Source organism: Xyrauchen texanus, chromosome 3 (assembly GCF_025860055.1).
Source record: "Xyrauchen texanus isolate HMW12.3.18 chromosome 3, RBS_HiC_50CHRs, whole genome shotgun sequence".
NCBI classification, from domain to species: Eukaryota; Metazoa; Chordata; class Actinopteri; order Cypriniformes; family Catostomidae; genus Xyrauchen; species Xyrauchen texanus.
In genome coordinates, this window is record NC_068278.1 from 5334173 (window position 1) to 5347730 (window position 13558).

Genomic DNA, 13558 nt, shown 5'->3' on the forward strand with positions numbered 1-13558 from the left:
TGGCCATATGTTCAGGGTGTTTCCATGCCTTCTGCCCAAGGAAGTTAGGGCAGGCTCCAGCACCCCTATGACCCTAGCATAAATAGGTAGAGGACACATGGATGGATGGATTAATTGATTTATTAATATAATTGATATATAATTATGTCCATCATTACTATTTCCATTCAGAAGATCTTGTTGGTCAAAGGCAAAATGGATGCACCCAAATACGTTGGAAGGCCTGCAGAGATGGGGCCTATAAACTTGCATATTTGCACTATAGCTTTTACTGTCTGGCCAACTATGAAACTTTAAATTGCATCACTTCTAAGATCATTTATTTAATGACAAATAGCTTGTTTTGTACCACTCCTCAATTGTAAGTCGCTTTGGATCACGGTTGTAACCCCCCCCATTGATCAGTATGGATTTTCCAATGAATCGTAAACTTGGACATGCCAATCTTGAATATTTGAATACATCCATGCTTTGGATAAAAGCATCTGATCAATGAATACATGTACAGAACAACATAACCTAATTTACCAGCAGGACAATGGCCCAAAGCCTACAACAAAAACGGCACAGGAATGGCTTTTTTACAAGTTTAAAACTCTCGAATGATCCAGCTAAAGCCAAGACTTGAATCCAGTTGAAATCTGTGGTTTGACCAAAAAAAGGCTTTTCCTGGATGCTATTTGTGTAAGCTGGAGTTCAGGCAATTTATCTTGCAGATTGTTTGTGCAACCATCAATTAAATGTGTAAAAATATGTCATCTTATTCATTTCTTGCAATAAAAGAATCACACATGACAAGTCAGTCGCTTCTGTTCTATTCAAACATTTATTGTTCATTTTACATTTATTACAAGGGACAGTCAAACATGGCTAAAATATATTAATATATAGATATGGATGTGTAATGACATTTCGTTAAGAAAAAGGGAGAGAAAAAAGCAAGAGACATTTTAATCAAACCTCAATTTAAAGAAAAAGTCTGAACATAAACAGTTCTAATTAGAATTTCCACCATGGTAATACCCTTATATTTATCATAAAATGAAAATGTTATAAACATCTTATAAGAATCAAACATACAATAGTGTTAAAAATGCATTGCAATAATGTATTCTTCTGTTAATACAGAAGTCAGTATTCACTTTTTCCTATTACATTCTACATGTTAAGTAAATAAAGCAGATCATCTAAAATTTTGAACAAAATGGTTTGGAATTGTAAGTTAATGATCAGCACCCAATACTGTAGCTCCATATCTAATATAAATAGAATGTGTAGCCTCTAAGGCACAAGTAACCCCCAAAAGAAAGGCAAAAGTCTGACATGGAAGATATGGCAGGACAATGAAGTGACCAGTCATATAAGTAGATAGGTTTGTGGTATTGGAAGAGGAAGATTAAAAGGACCCTGTTTTCAATGTATTCTGATTTTTAGACACGTAGAGTCTTCAAATATCTTCATTCAGATGTGCTCACCTCAACTGTAAGAGGCAGACAGAAAGATTTACTTAATTATATGCAATAGAAAAATTAAAATGGTTTAGTAATATGACAAGAGCAACAAAACATAAAAATATGATTTTTCGCTCTCATAGAAATTTTTTTACTTATAAAGGTTTAAGGTGTGTTTAGTACTCTCTAAATCAATGTACATGCCAATCTGCAAACAATTACTTAACACTTAGTTGTATATGATATATGATTATTTTGGTAATATTTTAGTGTACCTAGTTGATATGCAAGGAATAACTGACCACATAGTACCATTAAATTACCATTGTAAATTAATGCACACCTGATGTGGTACAGAGTTACAGTTAAAGTTATATAACCATCAAGGCTTTTAAAGCAGTTTTAAACTTCCAGACAAGGCCTTGCCAAGCCAAGATCCAAAGTCTGTATTGACAAACCTTAATCTTTATATTTCTACTTTTCTACAAAATTAATGAACATCTGAATGTGCATTACTTTTCAATATTTCAACAGTAACGACAGTACATAATACATAACTTGAACCAGTTTGTCATTTCTTTATGCGTATAGTTATAAAAGATAAAACCAACAATGTTGTTAGTACAGACACCTTCATGCAACGTGAAAAACCTCAAAGCCAATATGCAAAAATACATGCTTATATACGGAATAGTGTGCAACATATTTACAAAATTTGTGTTACCGTGCTTTTGGGTGGGATGTTGGGTTTTTGAGCAAGGACTGGTTTCTTCATGAGAGAAGGTTTTGATGGTTTGGGAGAGGAGGGAGCAGCGGTCACATGTGATGAGGTCTGTAGGCCATTGTCCTGCACAAGCTGCTCAAGAGAAACTCCTGCTATCTCATAGTGTTTCTTCCTGAGCTCACCCAAACGCTGACGCTCATTATCCAACATGCTCTCCAGCTCCAAAACCTTCACCTGATGAAGGGAAAAAACAGGGTTAATACATGTATAATATACAGTAAATGTTTTAATGTCATGTCACAGAAGTACTGTCACAGAAGCCACAGAAGTACTGCTTGGTTTCTGGAGCTTAACACTAACGGTCTACTGCCTGATCTACCTTCATATATGCACTAAACTACTGGGACAGTGCCGGACCTACCTATAATGACTTTGTCAGGATGAGGGGTTATAAGTAGCCTAGTATTGGTTTTTGTGATGCAAAAATAATAATAAAAAATGTCTATAACATGTAAATATTAACGTGAATTGTAGAGGTGGTGGGACCATGATTTCACTAATCTAAATATTATATATATTTCTCAACATTCAAATCAATACAATTCTCAACATTGTATAAGGTAGTTGAATGCTGTTACATACATTCATTACAATTCCACCAAAAAGTATTTGGAAACTTAAGTCACACTTAAAAATATATGAATATCATAGCATTACATAACAAAATATCAAAGCAAGTGACAATTGCTTAAAACCACTGAATAAACGGCTTGGAAAAGTGAAGAAAATCTCTAGCAACTTTTATTTGGAGATGCCACTTGATTTTATTTTGTTTTTATCCAGTGCAATGACAAAAGTGTCCAAAAAAATCAAGCATGTGGTCTGAATAGTTAAGAGAACAAACCTGTGCCTCCATTTCTTCTTTTTTTAACTTGATCAAAGACATGCCAGAGAAGTCCATGGTGTCTAAATGTCCCCAAAAGAAGAGAGAGAGAGAAAAGTCCATTGTCATTTTGTGAGTATTCTCTGTTGTTCTTATGGCTCATTGCTTTTTCAACACTACAGTATTTGTTTTTGTAGTAACACTATTTATTTCCCATTGAAGAGGAAGATATAAACCATTCATTTCAGAAAATATCTGAATCTTATTCAGCTCTTGTTGTAAGCACAAACCTTACTACATATTTAGATATATGCTTTTTTAAGATAAAACATATGCCATTGGGGTAAGAAAAAATATAAAAGGGTCATGACATGAGGAATCAAATTTTCCTTGATCTTTTGACATAAAAGATGTCACTGTACTATAAAAACATACTGTAAGTTTGAAAACTGAAAACTTCCTCCTTAAAAGAAAAAGAGCATTTATTTAAACCAAGCTGCAAAAACGTTTCGAAATTCATGGACTCTCACATCTGTTGTAAACAGGGTGTGATTGTTAACAGTTGTGCTTGAGATGAACAGTTTAATATATTTAATATAATGTTGAGATGATTCATTCCCTTCCGATTGAGTTAAAAAATGGCTCTATTCGAGGGGCTGCATGATGTTAGCCAATCATAACCGTGGGCTTTTACGTTTAAGTTTAATGGAGGCACTTTGGCCAAAACTGAGCGTTTCAGACAGGGGGCCAGAAACAGGATAAATTTAGTTTTAATGCAAAAAAAACTTTATAAAAAAAAGAGCAAAAAGAGCATTTAATGACCCCTTTAACATGAACAATGAACAATACTTTAACAGCCTTTATTTATCTTTTTAAATGTTATTTTCAACATATAGTAATACATTTTTAAAATAAAAAGTTGTATACACTATCTGAGCAATTTATAAGGAACACTATGGTCCTAATAAAGTGCCTGGCATGGTCTTCTGCTGTTGTAGCCCATCTGCCTCAAGGTTCGACGTGTTGTGCATTCTGAGATGCTATTCTGCTAACTACAATTGTACAGAATGGTTATCTGAGTTAGCATATCCTTTCTGTCAGCTCAAACCATTCCAGCCAACTCCTTTGACCTCTCTCATCAACAAGGCAATTCTGTCTGCAGAACTGCCGCTCATTGGATGTTTTTTTGTTTATAGGACCATTCGGAGTAAACTCTAGAGACTGTTGTGCATGAAAATCCTAGGAGTTCAGCAGTAACAGAAATGCTCAAACCAGCCTATCTGGTATCAACAATCATGCCACAGTCAAAATCACTGAGATAAAAAAAATTCCCCATTCTGATGATTGATGTGAAAATTAACTGAAGCTCCTATTTGCTTGATTTTATGCATTGTATTGCTACAACACAATTGGCTGATTAGATAATCGCATGAATAAGTAGGTGTACAGGTGTTCCAGATAAAGTGTTCAGTGAGTGTATGTCAACATTAGTTAAAGCACTATGAACTAACATGAAGTAATACTGAACAACTATATTTTTATGAACTAACATTAATTAAGATTAATAAATGCTGTAAAAAAAACAATACTGTATATTGTTCATTGTTAGATCATGATACCTAATTCATATCTTAACAAATTGCACCTTATTGTAAAATGTTACCGAAAAAACTATTTGCCAATGTGATAAGAAAAATCAATTTAATTCAAGATATCTTGTTAAGATATTTTTACTGGAAAACAAAATCCTGGTTAAGACAATGATTTTTGTAGTTGCAATCCAGTATGACATCACACTGACCTTTATCCTCGATCTGCCCCTGTCCGGTCTTGGTGGACGCTACTACATTAGCAGCCTTCTCATTAACATTACGTGAGGCCTGCTGAAGAACACTTAGCTTCTTACTGCCACGATCTGCTTTCACCTTCACATGAGCAGAAAAACATGCCATTCAGAGAAAAGCACAAGTGCGAGAGTGAAAATTTAAGGGGAACTCAGTAATTTTAATCAAACATTTGGGTGAGCTTAAATGGGTAAATTAAATCAGAAAGGACCATCCTGTGAATTATGTAAGTAATTTAAGTATTACAGAACAACTTATGAAAAGGAACAAGTCATTAAACAGTGAGAAAAAGCGGAACCTTGGAGGCTGCAACGAGCTGTGCAGTGCTAGCAGCAATCTCATGAGAGCAGACGATCAATTCCTCATACTTTCCAGTGTGCAACACCACTTTATCAGCAGAATCACTGTTCGGAGGGGGTAAAACAGATGTGTTAAATGCAATTTTTGCATAGAATCACCAAATACTGTTCCTGTACTTCAACTGGTAAAGGTAAATGCAACTGTACTAAACTATATGCAAAGCAGATGACAAAAGTACTGGTAATTCAGTGCCAAGTTTTTCTAAAGTATTGGTTAACTACTCAATGCAGTACATGGGTGGCACAATAATGTATTGTACATGGCAAAGGCTTAGCTCATAAATATTCATTAGGTCAACTGCACTTGCTTTTTAATCCTCTGCCTTCTAATTTAGCTTGACCTACAAAAATCTATGTGGCATGGGGTCATGTGTCGGTTTGCGGGAGAGGAAGAGCGGTAAGGCTCGTCACCTGGGACGTAATAATCTCTAACACCTGTCTCTCATTATAGCAATGGCAGAGACCTGAAAAGGCTCGCCAGAGCATCAGAAAGAGGACAAAAAGACACAAACATAAACACATGCAGGTCAGCTGCCCGTAACTGATGCCTCTGGTCGCCTTTATCCCTCTCGAGGGGTTGATTAGCCTGATTAGGGGCCGGGTGTGCAGCATCACGACCCGGCCCCGCCCTCCTCCCTGCCACAATCATATAATTATGTGTACATTAAATGTATGAGCCAAATTGTGCATAGTGGAAATACATTGTTTTAAAGGTACATGCAATTGTTTGTCATTTGAAAATATTTATGCAAACCTTTAAAAAGGGTGTGTTTAATGGTATTTCAGTTTTTGCTTTTGAAATTGACATCAAGAATCATCAAATAACAAATAATATAATTAATGCGTAGCACTTGAACTATGTAGCTAAAATACATACACCATCTGTGTTGCACCCCATCCCACAGCTTTGGAAGCAGAAATTAGACCCTCTGTCCAGCGAGAGTTACGAGCATAAAACTCCTTTATTGTAGCTGCACCCTACAAAGAGAATAATGAATGTAATTAATGAAAATGAACAAAGCCCATGAAGAAATATGCAATTTATGAAATATTATCAGAAAGACAACAATCAAACTTAATAGTAGGAAAATGTGATAAAGTGTTTATTTAATTTATGGATAAAAATCAAAAGGTAATCCTCTCTCCTCTTCCAGATGAATTAATAAAATTGTACTTGCAACTGTATGGACATTGCTCAGACGGGGTGTCATTTGGGCTGCGTTACACTTCAGTTAATTTTATGCCCTTCTCTCACTAACTTCCCTCTGTCTCATGGACTCGGATGTAAGTCATTGCTTACGAGTTGCGATTACGAGTGCACACTACTGGCGGAGTTATTTATTTTATAAATTTAATTGCATTTTAATGAGGGAAATAAGTATTCGACCCCTCTGCAAAACATGACTTAGTACTTGGTGGCAAAACCCTTGTTGGCAATCAAAGAGGTCAGACATTTATTGTAGTTGGCCACCAGGTTTGCACACATCTCAGGAGGGATTTTGTCCCACTCCTCTTTGCAGATCTTCTCCAAGTCGTTAAGGTTTCGAGGCTGACGTTGACAACTTGAACCTTCAGATCCCTCCACAGATTTTCTATGGGATTAAGGTCTGGAGACTGGCTAGGCCACTCCAGGACCTTAATGTGCTTCTTCTTGAGCCACTCCTTTGTTGCCTTGGCCGTGTGCTTTGGGTCATTGTCATGCTGGAATACCCATCCACGACCCATTTTCAATGCCCTGTCTGAGGGAAGGAGGTTCTCACCCAAGATTTGACGGTCCATCGTCCCTTTGATGCGGTGAAGTTGTCCTGTCCCCTAAGCAGAAAAACTCCCCCAAAGCATAATGTTTCCACCTCCATGTTTGACGGTGGGTATGGTGTTCTCAGGGTCATAGGCAGCATTCCTCCTCCTCCAAAAATGCTGAGTTGAGTTGATTCAAATCAAATCAAATCACTTTGTCACACTACCATGTACACAAGTGCAACAGTAGGTGAAAGTCTTGTGTGCAGTTCCGAGCAACATATCAGTCATGACAGTGACGAGACATATACCAATTACAATAAACAACATATTTACACAACACAATTTACATATCAAATGTACACATACTTACGCAAGACAATAATAATATACAATGTACAGTAAACAATACACACAAGATGCCAAAGAGCTCGATTTTGGTCTCATCTGACCACAACACTTACACCCAGTTCTCCTCTGAATCATTCAGATGTTCATTGTCAAATTTCAGACAGGCCTGCACATGTGCTTTCTTGAGCAGGGGGACCTTGTGGGTGCTGCAGGATTTCAGTCCTTCACGGCGTATTGTGTTACCAATTGTTTTCTTGGTGACTATGGTCCCAGCTGCCTTGAGATCATTGACAAGATCCTCCCGTGTAGGTCTGGGCTGATTCCTCACCATTCTCATGATCATTGGAACTCCACGTGGTGAGATCTTGCATGGAGCCCCAGACCGAGGGAGATTGACAGTTCTTTTGTGTTTCTTCCATTAGCGAATAATCGCACCAACTGTTGTCACCTTCTCACCAAGCTGCTTGGTGATGGTCTTGTAGCCTATTCCAGCCTTGTGTAGATCTACAATCTTGTCCCTGACATCCTTGGACAGCTCTTTGGTCTTGGCCATGGTGGAGAGTTTGGAATATGATTGATTGATTGCTTCTGTGAACAGGTTTGACATGCGTTTTTCTGGATTTTTTTGTTGTGATTCTGTCTCTCACTGTTCAAATTAACCTACCATTAAAATTATAGACTGATCATTTCTTTGTCATTGGGCAAACATACAAAATCAGCAGGGGATCAAATTTTATATATATTATTTTTTATTGAAGCAAAGAAGTTATCTGTTATGCTTGAGTAACGAAGCAGACGAGGAGATGCGGATCCAAACGCAGTTGAACTTTATTAAATGAGCAACACAGGAAAAACACAAAGTAACAACCCACGATGGGGAAATGAAACATAAACTGAGTAAGCTGACCAAGGTAAACACGAACAGGGAACTCGGGAGGGAAAGATACACCGGGTTAACATCAAACAACGATCGACGAAGACTGAACAAAGACACTGGGTATAAATACACAAACATGGGAAAAGGGGCCAATGAAAGAACAGAACTCAAACAAGATAACAAGGTGATTAACAGAAACCAAAGGCAAATTAACAAGGGCAGGTGCAAACAATGAACAGTGAACACAAGACTATGGAGGTACAAGCGTGACAAAAGTGAAAACTAAGGAATACCAAAAGTGACAAAATCACAAACAAAAGGGCAACAGAGGGACAAGACAGGGTAACCGTTACATAGCCCCCCCCCTTAAGGATCGGATACCAGACGATCCTTGATAACAAACAACAAAAGACAAAACTCCACAAGAACAACATGAGGGCACCAGGGGCAAACAGACAGTACAAGTGGGCACATGGGCAGACAGGCAGACCAGGGGGTACACTGGGCAGGCAGGAAGTCCGGGGGCACAGAGGGCAAGACAGGCAGGTCCGGGAGATGCCAGGGGCAGATAGGAAGTCCGGGGGGGAAATGAGACAGTCCACGAGGGCACGAATGGAGATGAGAGTTAGGGGGCCAGGGAGGTATCGACCGGGCAGGGACAGGTTTTGATGGTCTGGGAGCTGGCCACCGGGCAAGGACAGGTTTGGGGAACCTGGGAGGAGGCCACTGGATGGGGACTGGGTCAGGAGGCCAGGAGAGAGGACTCAGGACGGGAACAGGGTCAGCAGGCCTGGGTGGAGGCCACGGGACAGGGACTGGATCAGGGGGCCTGGGGAGAGGCCACGGGACTGGGGCTGGGTCAGGAGGTCTGGGGAGAAGCCACAGGACAGGGACTGGGTCAGGGGGCCTGGGAGGAGGCCACAGGACAGGAACAGGGTCAGAAGCCCCGGGAGGAGGCCACAAGACAGGGACCGGGTCAGGAGGCCTGGGAGGTGGTCGTGGGCCAAGGGCCGGTTCAGGGGACCTGGGAGATGACCACAGGACAGAGGCCGGTTTTGGTGGCCTAGGAGATGGAGTGGCCACAGGGGAGACCGGCGGAGCCGCGTGAGGCGGAGCCAAGGAGGACCTCTGAGGCGGAGCCGAGGGAGGTGATGGCTCAGAAGGCCCAGAAGGCGGAGCTGAGGGAGGCTCAGGAGGTGGAACCGAAGGAGGCTCAGGAGGCGGAGCCGGGGTAGGCTGCGCCGTGGGAGACTCTAGGAGCGGAGACCAGGAAGACTCTGGAGTCTCTGGGGGCAGAGACGTAGGAGGCTCTGAGGGTGGAGCCGTCGAAGGCTTGAGTGGCTTGAGAGGCGGTGCCGGAGGAGGCTCGGGAGGCGGAGCCATAGGAGGCTCGGGAGGCTCTGAGGGCGGAGCCATCGAAGGCTTGAGTGGCTCGAGCGGCAGAGCCGTAGGAGGCTCGGGAGGCGGAGTCATAGGAGGCTCGGGAGGCTCTGAGGGCGGAGCCGTAGGAGGCTTGAGTGGCTCAAGAGGCGGAGCCGTAGGAGGCTCAAGAGGCTCTGGGGCGGAGCCGTCAAAGGCTTGAGTGGATCGAGAGGCGGAGCAATAGGAGGCTCTGGAGGCGGAGCCGTAGGAGGCTCTGGGGGCGGAGCCACAGGAGGCCCCGTAGGCGGAGCTGCAGGAGGCTCGAGAGGCTCTGGGGGCGGAGCCGTAGGAGGCTCAAGAGGCTCTGGGGGCGGAGCCGTAGGAGACTCGGGGGGCGGAGTCCTGGAAGGCTCGAGAGGCGGAGCCCTGGAAGGCTCGAGAGGTTCGAGAGCCGGAGCCCTGGCAGGCTCGAGAGGCTTGAGGGGCGGAGCCCTGGCAGGCTCGAGAGGCTTGAGAGGTGGAGCTCTGGGAAGCTCGGAGGGCGGAGCTCTGGAAAGCTCGGGAAACTCGGATGGCGGAGCTCTGGAAAGCTCGGGAAACTCGGATGGCGGAGCTCTGGAAAGCTCGGGAAACTCGGATGGCAGAGCTCTGGAAAGCTCGGGAAACTCGGAGGGCGGAGCTCTGGAAAGCTCGGAAACTCGGAGGGCGGAGCTCGAAAGCTCGAAACTCGGATGGCGGAGCCCTGGAAAGCTCGGGAGGAGGAGCCCCGGAAGACTCGAGAGGTGCTGGCTCTTGGACGATCGAGGCTTCTGGTGCTGGCTCTTGGACGGTCATGGCTACTGGCACTGGCTCTTGGACGGTCTTGGCTACTGGCTCTGGCTCTTGGATGGTCTTGGCTACTGGCTCTGGCCCGTGGACGGTCTTGGCTACTGGCACTGGCTCTTGGACGGTCACGGCTACTGGCTCTGGCTCTGGGACGGTCACGGCTACTGGCTCTGGCTCTGGGACGGTCACGGCTACTGGCTCTGGGACGGTCACGGCTACTGGCTCTGGCTCTGGGACGGTCGAGGCCACAGGCGCTGGCTCTGGGACGGTCGAGGCCACAGGCGCTGGCTCTGGGACGGTCGAGGCCACAGGCGCTGGCTCTGGGACGGTCGAGGCCACAGGCGCTGGCTCAGGGACGGTCGAGGCCACTGGCGCTGGCTCAGGGACGGTCGAGGCTACTGGCGCTGGCTCAGGGACGGTCGAGGCTACTGGCGCTGGCTCAGGGACGGTCGAGGCTACTGGCGCTGGCTCAGGGACGGTCGAGGCTACTGGCGCTGGCTCAGGGACGGTCGAGGCTACTGGCGCTGGCTCAGGGACGGTCGAGGCTACAGGCGCTGGCTCAGGGACGGTCGAGGCTACAGGCGCTGGCTCAGGGACGGTCGAGGCTACAGGCACTGGCACACTGACGTTTGAGGCTATCGGCACTGGCTCACTGACGTCTGAGGTTACAGGCTCTGGCTGGGTTACCGTGGTATGCGCTGGCTTGGGTTCGCCGGGCGCTGAGGGCAGAGCCAAGGGGGGTTTAGGGCATGGGGCTGCGGCAGGCGGAGGCTGGAGTGCAGAGACCTCTCCTTTTCTCCTCTTCCTCCGGGCTGATGCGACTGGCGAAGCTGGGATGCTGTTCCTGGTCAGCGTGGCTTCAGGCTCACTGGCCGTGGTTGACGAGGGCTCAGGCTCGCTGACCGTGGTTGACGAGGGCTCAGGCTCGCTGACGGTAGAGGCCGTAGGCGCTGGTTCGCTCACTGTAACATGCGTGGCCGCTGGCTCGCTCACTGTGACATGCGTGGCCGCTGGCTCGCACACTGTGACATGCGTGGCCGCTGGCTCGCTCACTGTGACATGCGTGGCCGCTGGCTCGCTCACTGTGACATGCGTGGCCGCTGGCTCGCTCACTGTGACATGCGTGGCCTCTGGCTCGCAGACCGGGGCAGGCGTGGGCTCTGGCTCGCAGACCGGGGCCGGCGTGGGCTCTGGCTCGCAGACCGGGGCTGGCGTGGGCTCTGGCTCGCAGACCGGGGCCGGCGTGGGCTCTGGCTCGCAGGCGTGGGCCGGGAGGCGGAAGCCTGTCTTCTCCTCCTCCTCCGGGCAGACGAAGAGGGCCGCGCTGGCTCGTTGACAGGCGTGAAAGGACGAACCACGGGCGAATGGAGGGTCAATACTGTGGGAGGCGCTACGGGGTTCTCCTCGATTATGTCCACTGTTAAACCGCAGGCCTGTAGGGTCTCCTCAACGAACGCGCGGAGCGTCCAGTCGCATGTTGCCGGTGGCAACCGCTCCTTCAGCCCGTCACTCAGGTTGCCTCGGAAGAAGACCACAAGGGAGGAATTAGGGAAGTCTGAAACGTTTGCCAGAACAAGAAAGTCGTGGATGTGGTCTTCTATCGGTCGGTCCCCTTGCTTCAGGCAGAGCAGTTCGTAGTTCGCTCTTTGAACCGCTGGATCCATGTTTTTGGTCGATCGTTCTGTTATGCTTGAGTAACGAAGCAGACGAGGAGATGCGGATCCAAACGCAGTTGAACTTTATTAAATGAGCAACACAGGAAAAACACAAAGTAACAACCCACGATGGGGAAATGAAACATAAACTGAGTAAGCTGACCAAGGTAAACACGAACAGGGAACTCGGGAGGGAAAGATACACCGGGTTAACATCAAACAACGATCGACGAAGACTGAACAAAGACACGGGGTATAAATACACAAACATGGGAAAAGGGGCCAATGAAAGAACAGAACTCAAACAAGATAACAAGGTGATTAACAGAAACCAAAGGCAAATTAACAAGGGCAGGTGCAAACAATGAACAGTGAACACAAGACTATGGAGGTACAAGCGTGACAAAAGTGAAAACTAAGGAATACCAAAAGTGACAAAATCACAAACAAAGGGCAACAGAGGGACAAGACAGGGTAACTGTTACATTATCCATATCTATATCACCCATATGAAAAACTAACTGCCCCCTTAAACGTAATAGCTTGTTGTGCCACCTTTAGCAGCAACAACTGCAACCAAAGACTTCTGATAACTGGAGATCAGTCTTTCACAATGCTGTGGTGGAATTTTGGTCCACTCTTCTTTGCAGAACAGCTTTAGTTCAGCCACACTGGAAGGTAAATATTTTACTTGTAAATTGCAAATTACACTCAAAGCACCGATGTGAAAACTTGTAAAATAAATATCTGAAGTTGAATGCAGCAATCTGCACTGTTCTTCCATGAAAGCTATCGTATGGGTTCAGAAATCTTGGAATATAGCTCACAAGTCAATTGGGCTACTTTTGGTGATATTTTTTTGTTTTGATTTGTTTGACAGACATGATCATTACAAATAATTTTTTTACAGGTTGAGTGAAAATTTTTCAGTAAGTTTCTTTTTGTGTTCCACAGAAAATATAATTACATATTTTGGAACCTATGAAGGTGAGTAAATAATAACACAATTTTATTTTTTGGGTGAACTATTCTATATATTTCAAAAACTTTAATGTAGTTCCATTATAAAACTAATTTATATATACATATTTGTTTATCTTCAACATACAGTATATTGTGTATACAATTTGGGTGTTATGTCACCAAGGATGAGTTAAAAATAATCAAGGATGACTTTACCCTTCCACCCTCCACAATCTCCTTCTGTAAATCTGTGGATGCCAACACTAGAAGACGAATGGCCTGCAGGCAATACATTTACATAAAAATTATATATAAATTATATATTGATACAATAACCATAGCATTTTTGTTCCATAAAAACTACGTAACTAAGGTCAAAAGATTACCAATGTTGAATTATAGGATAATCTCAGGTTTTAATCTTACCTTCATAAGGTCAGTACAGCTAAACAAGATTCTTGAAGAAAAATATGAAAATATATAATTGTAATGTTAATATATAAATACATCTGAGTGATAGTATACAA

The 13558-nt window shown here is 44.1% G+C and overlaps 1 protein-coding gene across 1 annotated transcript in view; it reads right to left on the minus strand.

Moving 5' to 3' along the window:
* Positions 1–809: 809 nt before the first annotated feature.
* Positions 810–13558, minus strand: part of hip1rb (huntingtin interacting protein 1 related b) — a 107140-nt gene continuing 94391 nt past the window's right edge. The window contains exons 25-32 of the mRNA XM_052109607.1: positions 13458–13488; positions 13248–13310; positions 6139–6239; positions 5201–5306; positions 4860–4983; positions 3080–3141; positions 2176–2409; positions 810–1480 (exon numbers count right to left, since the gene is read on the minus strand). Coding sequence (XP_051965567.1) covers positions 1472–1480; positions 2176–2409; positions 3080–3141; positions 4860–4983; positions 5201–5306; positions 6139–6239; positions 13248–13310; positions 13458–13488 — 730 coding nt within the window. The 3' untranslated portion in view covers positions 810–1471. The remainder of the gene's footprint in view (positions 1481–2175; positions 2410–3079; positions 3142–4859; positions 4984–5200; positions 5307–6138; positions 6240–13247; positions 13311–13457; positions 13489–13558) is intronic.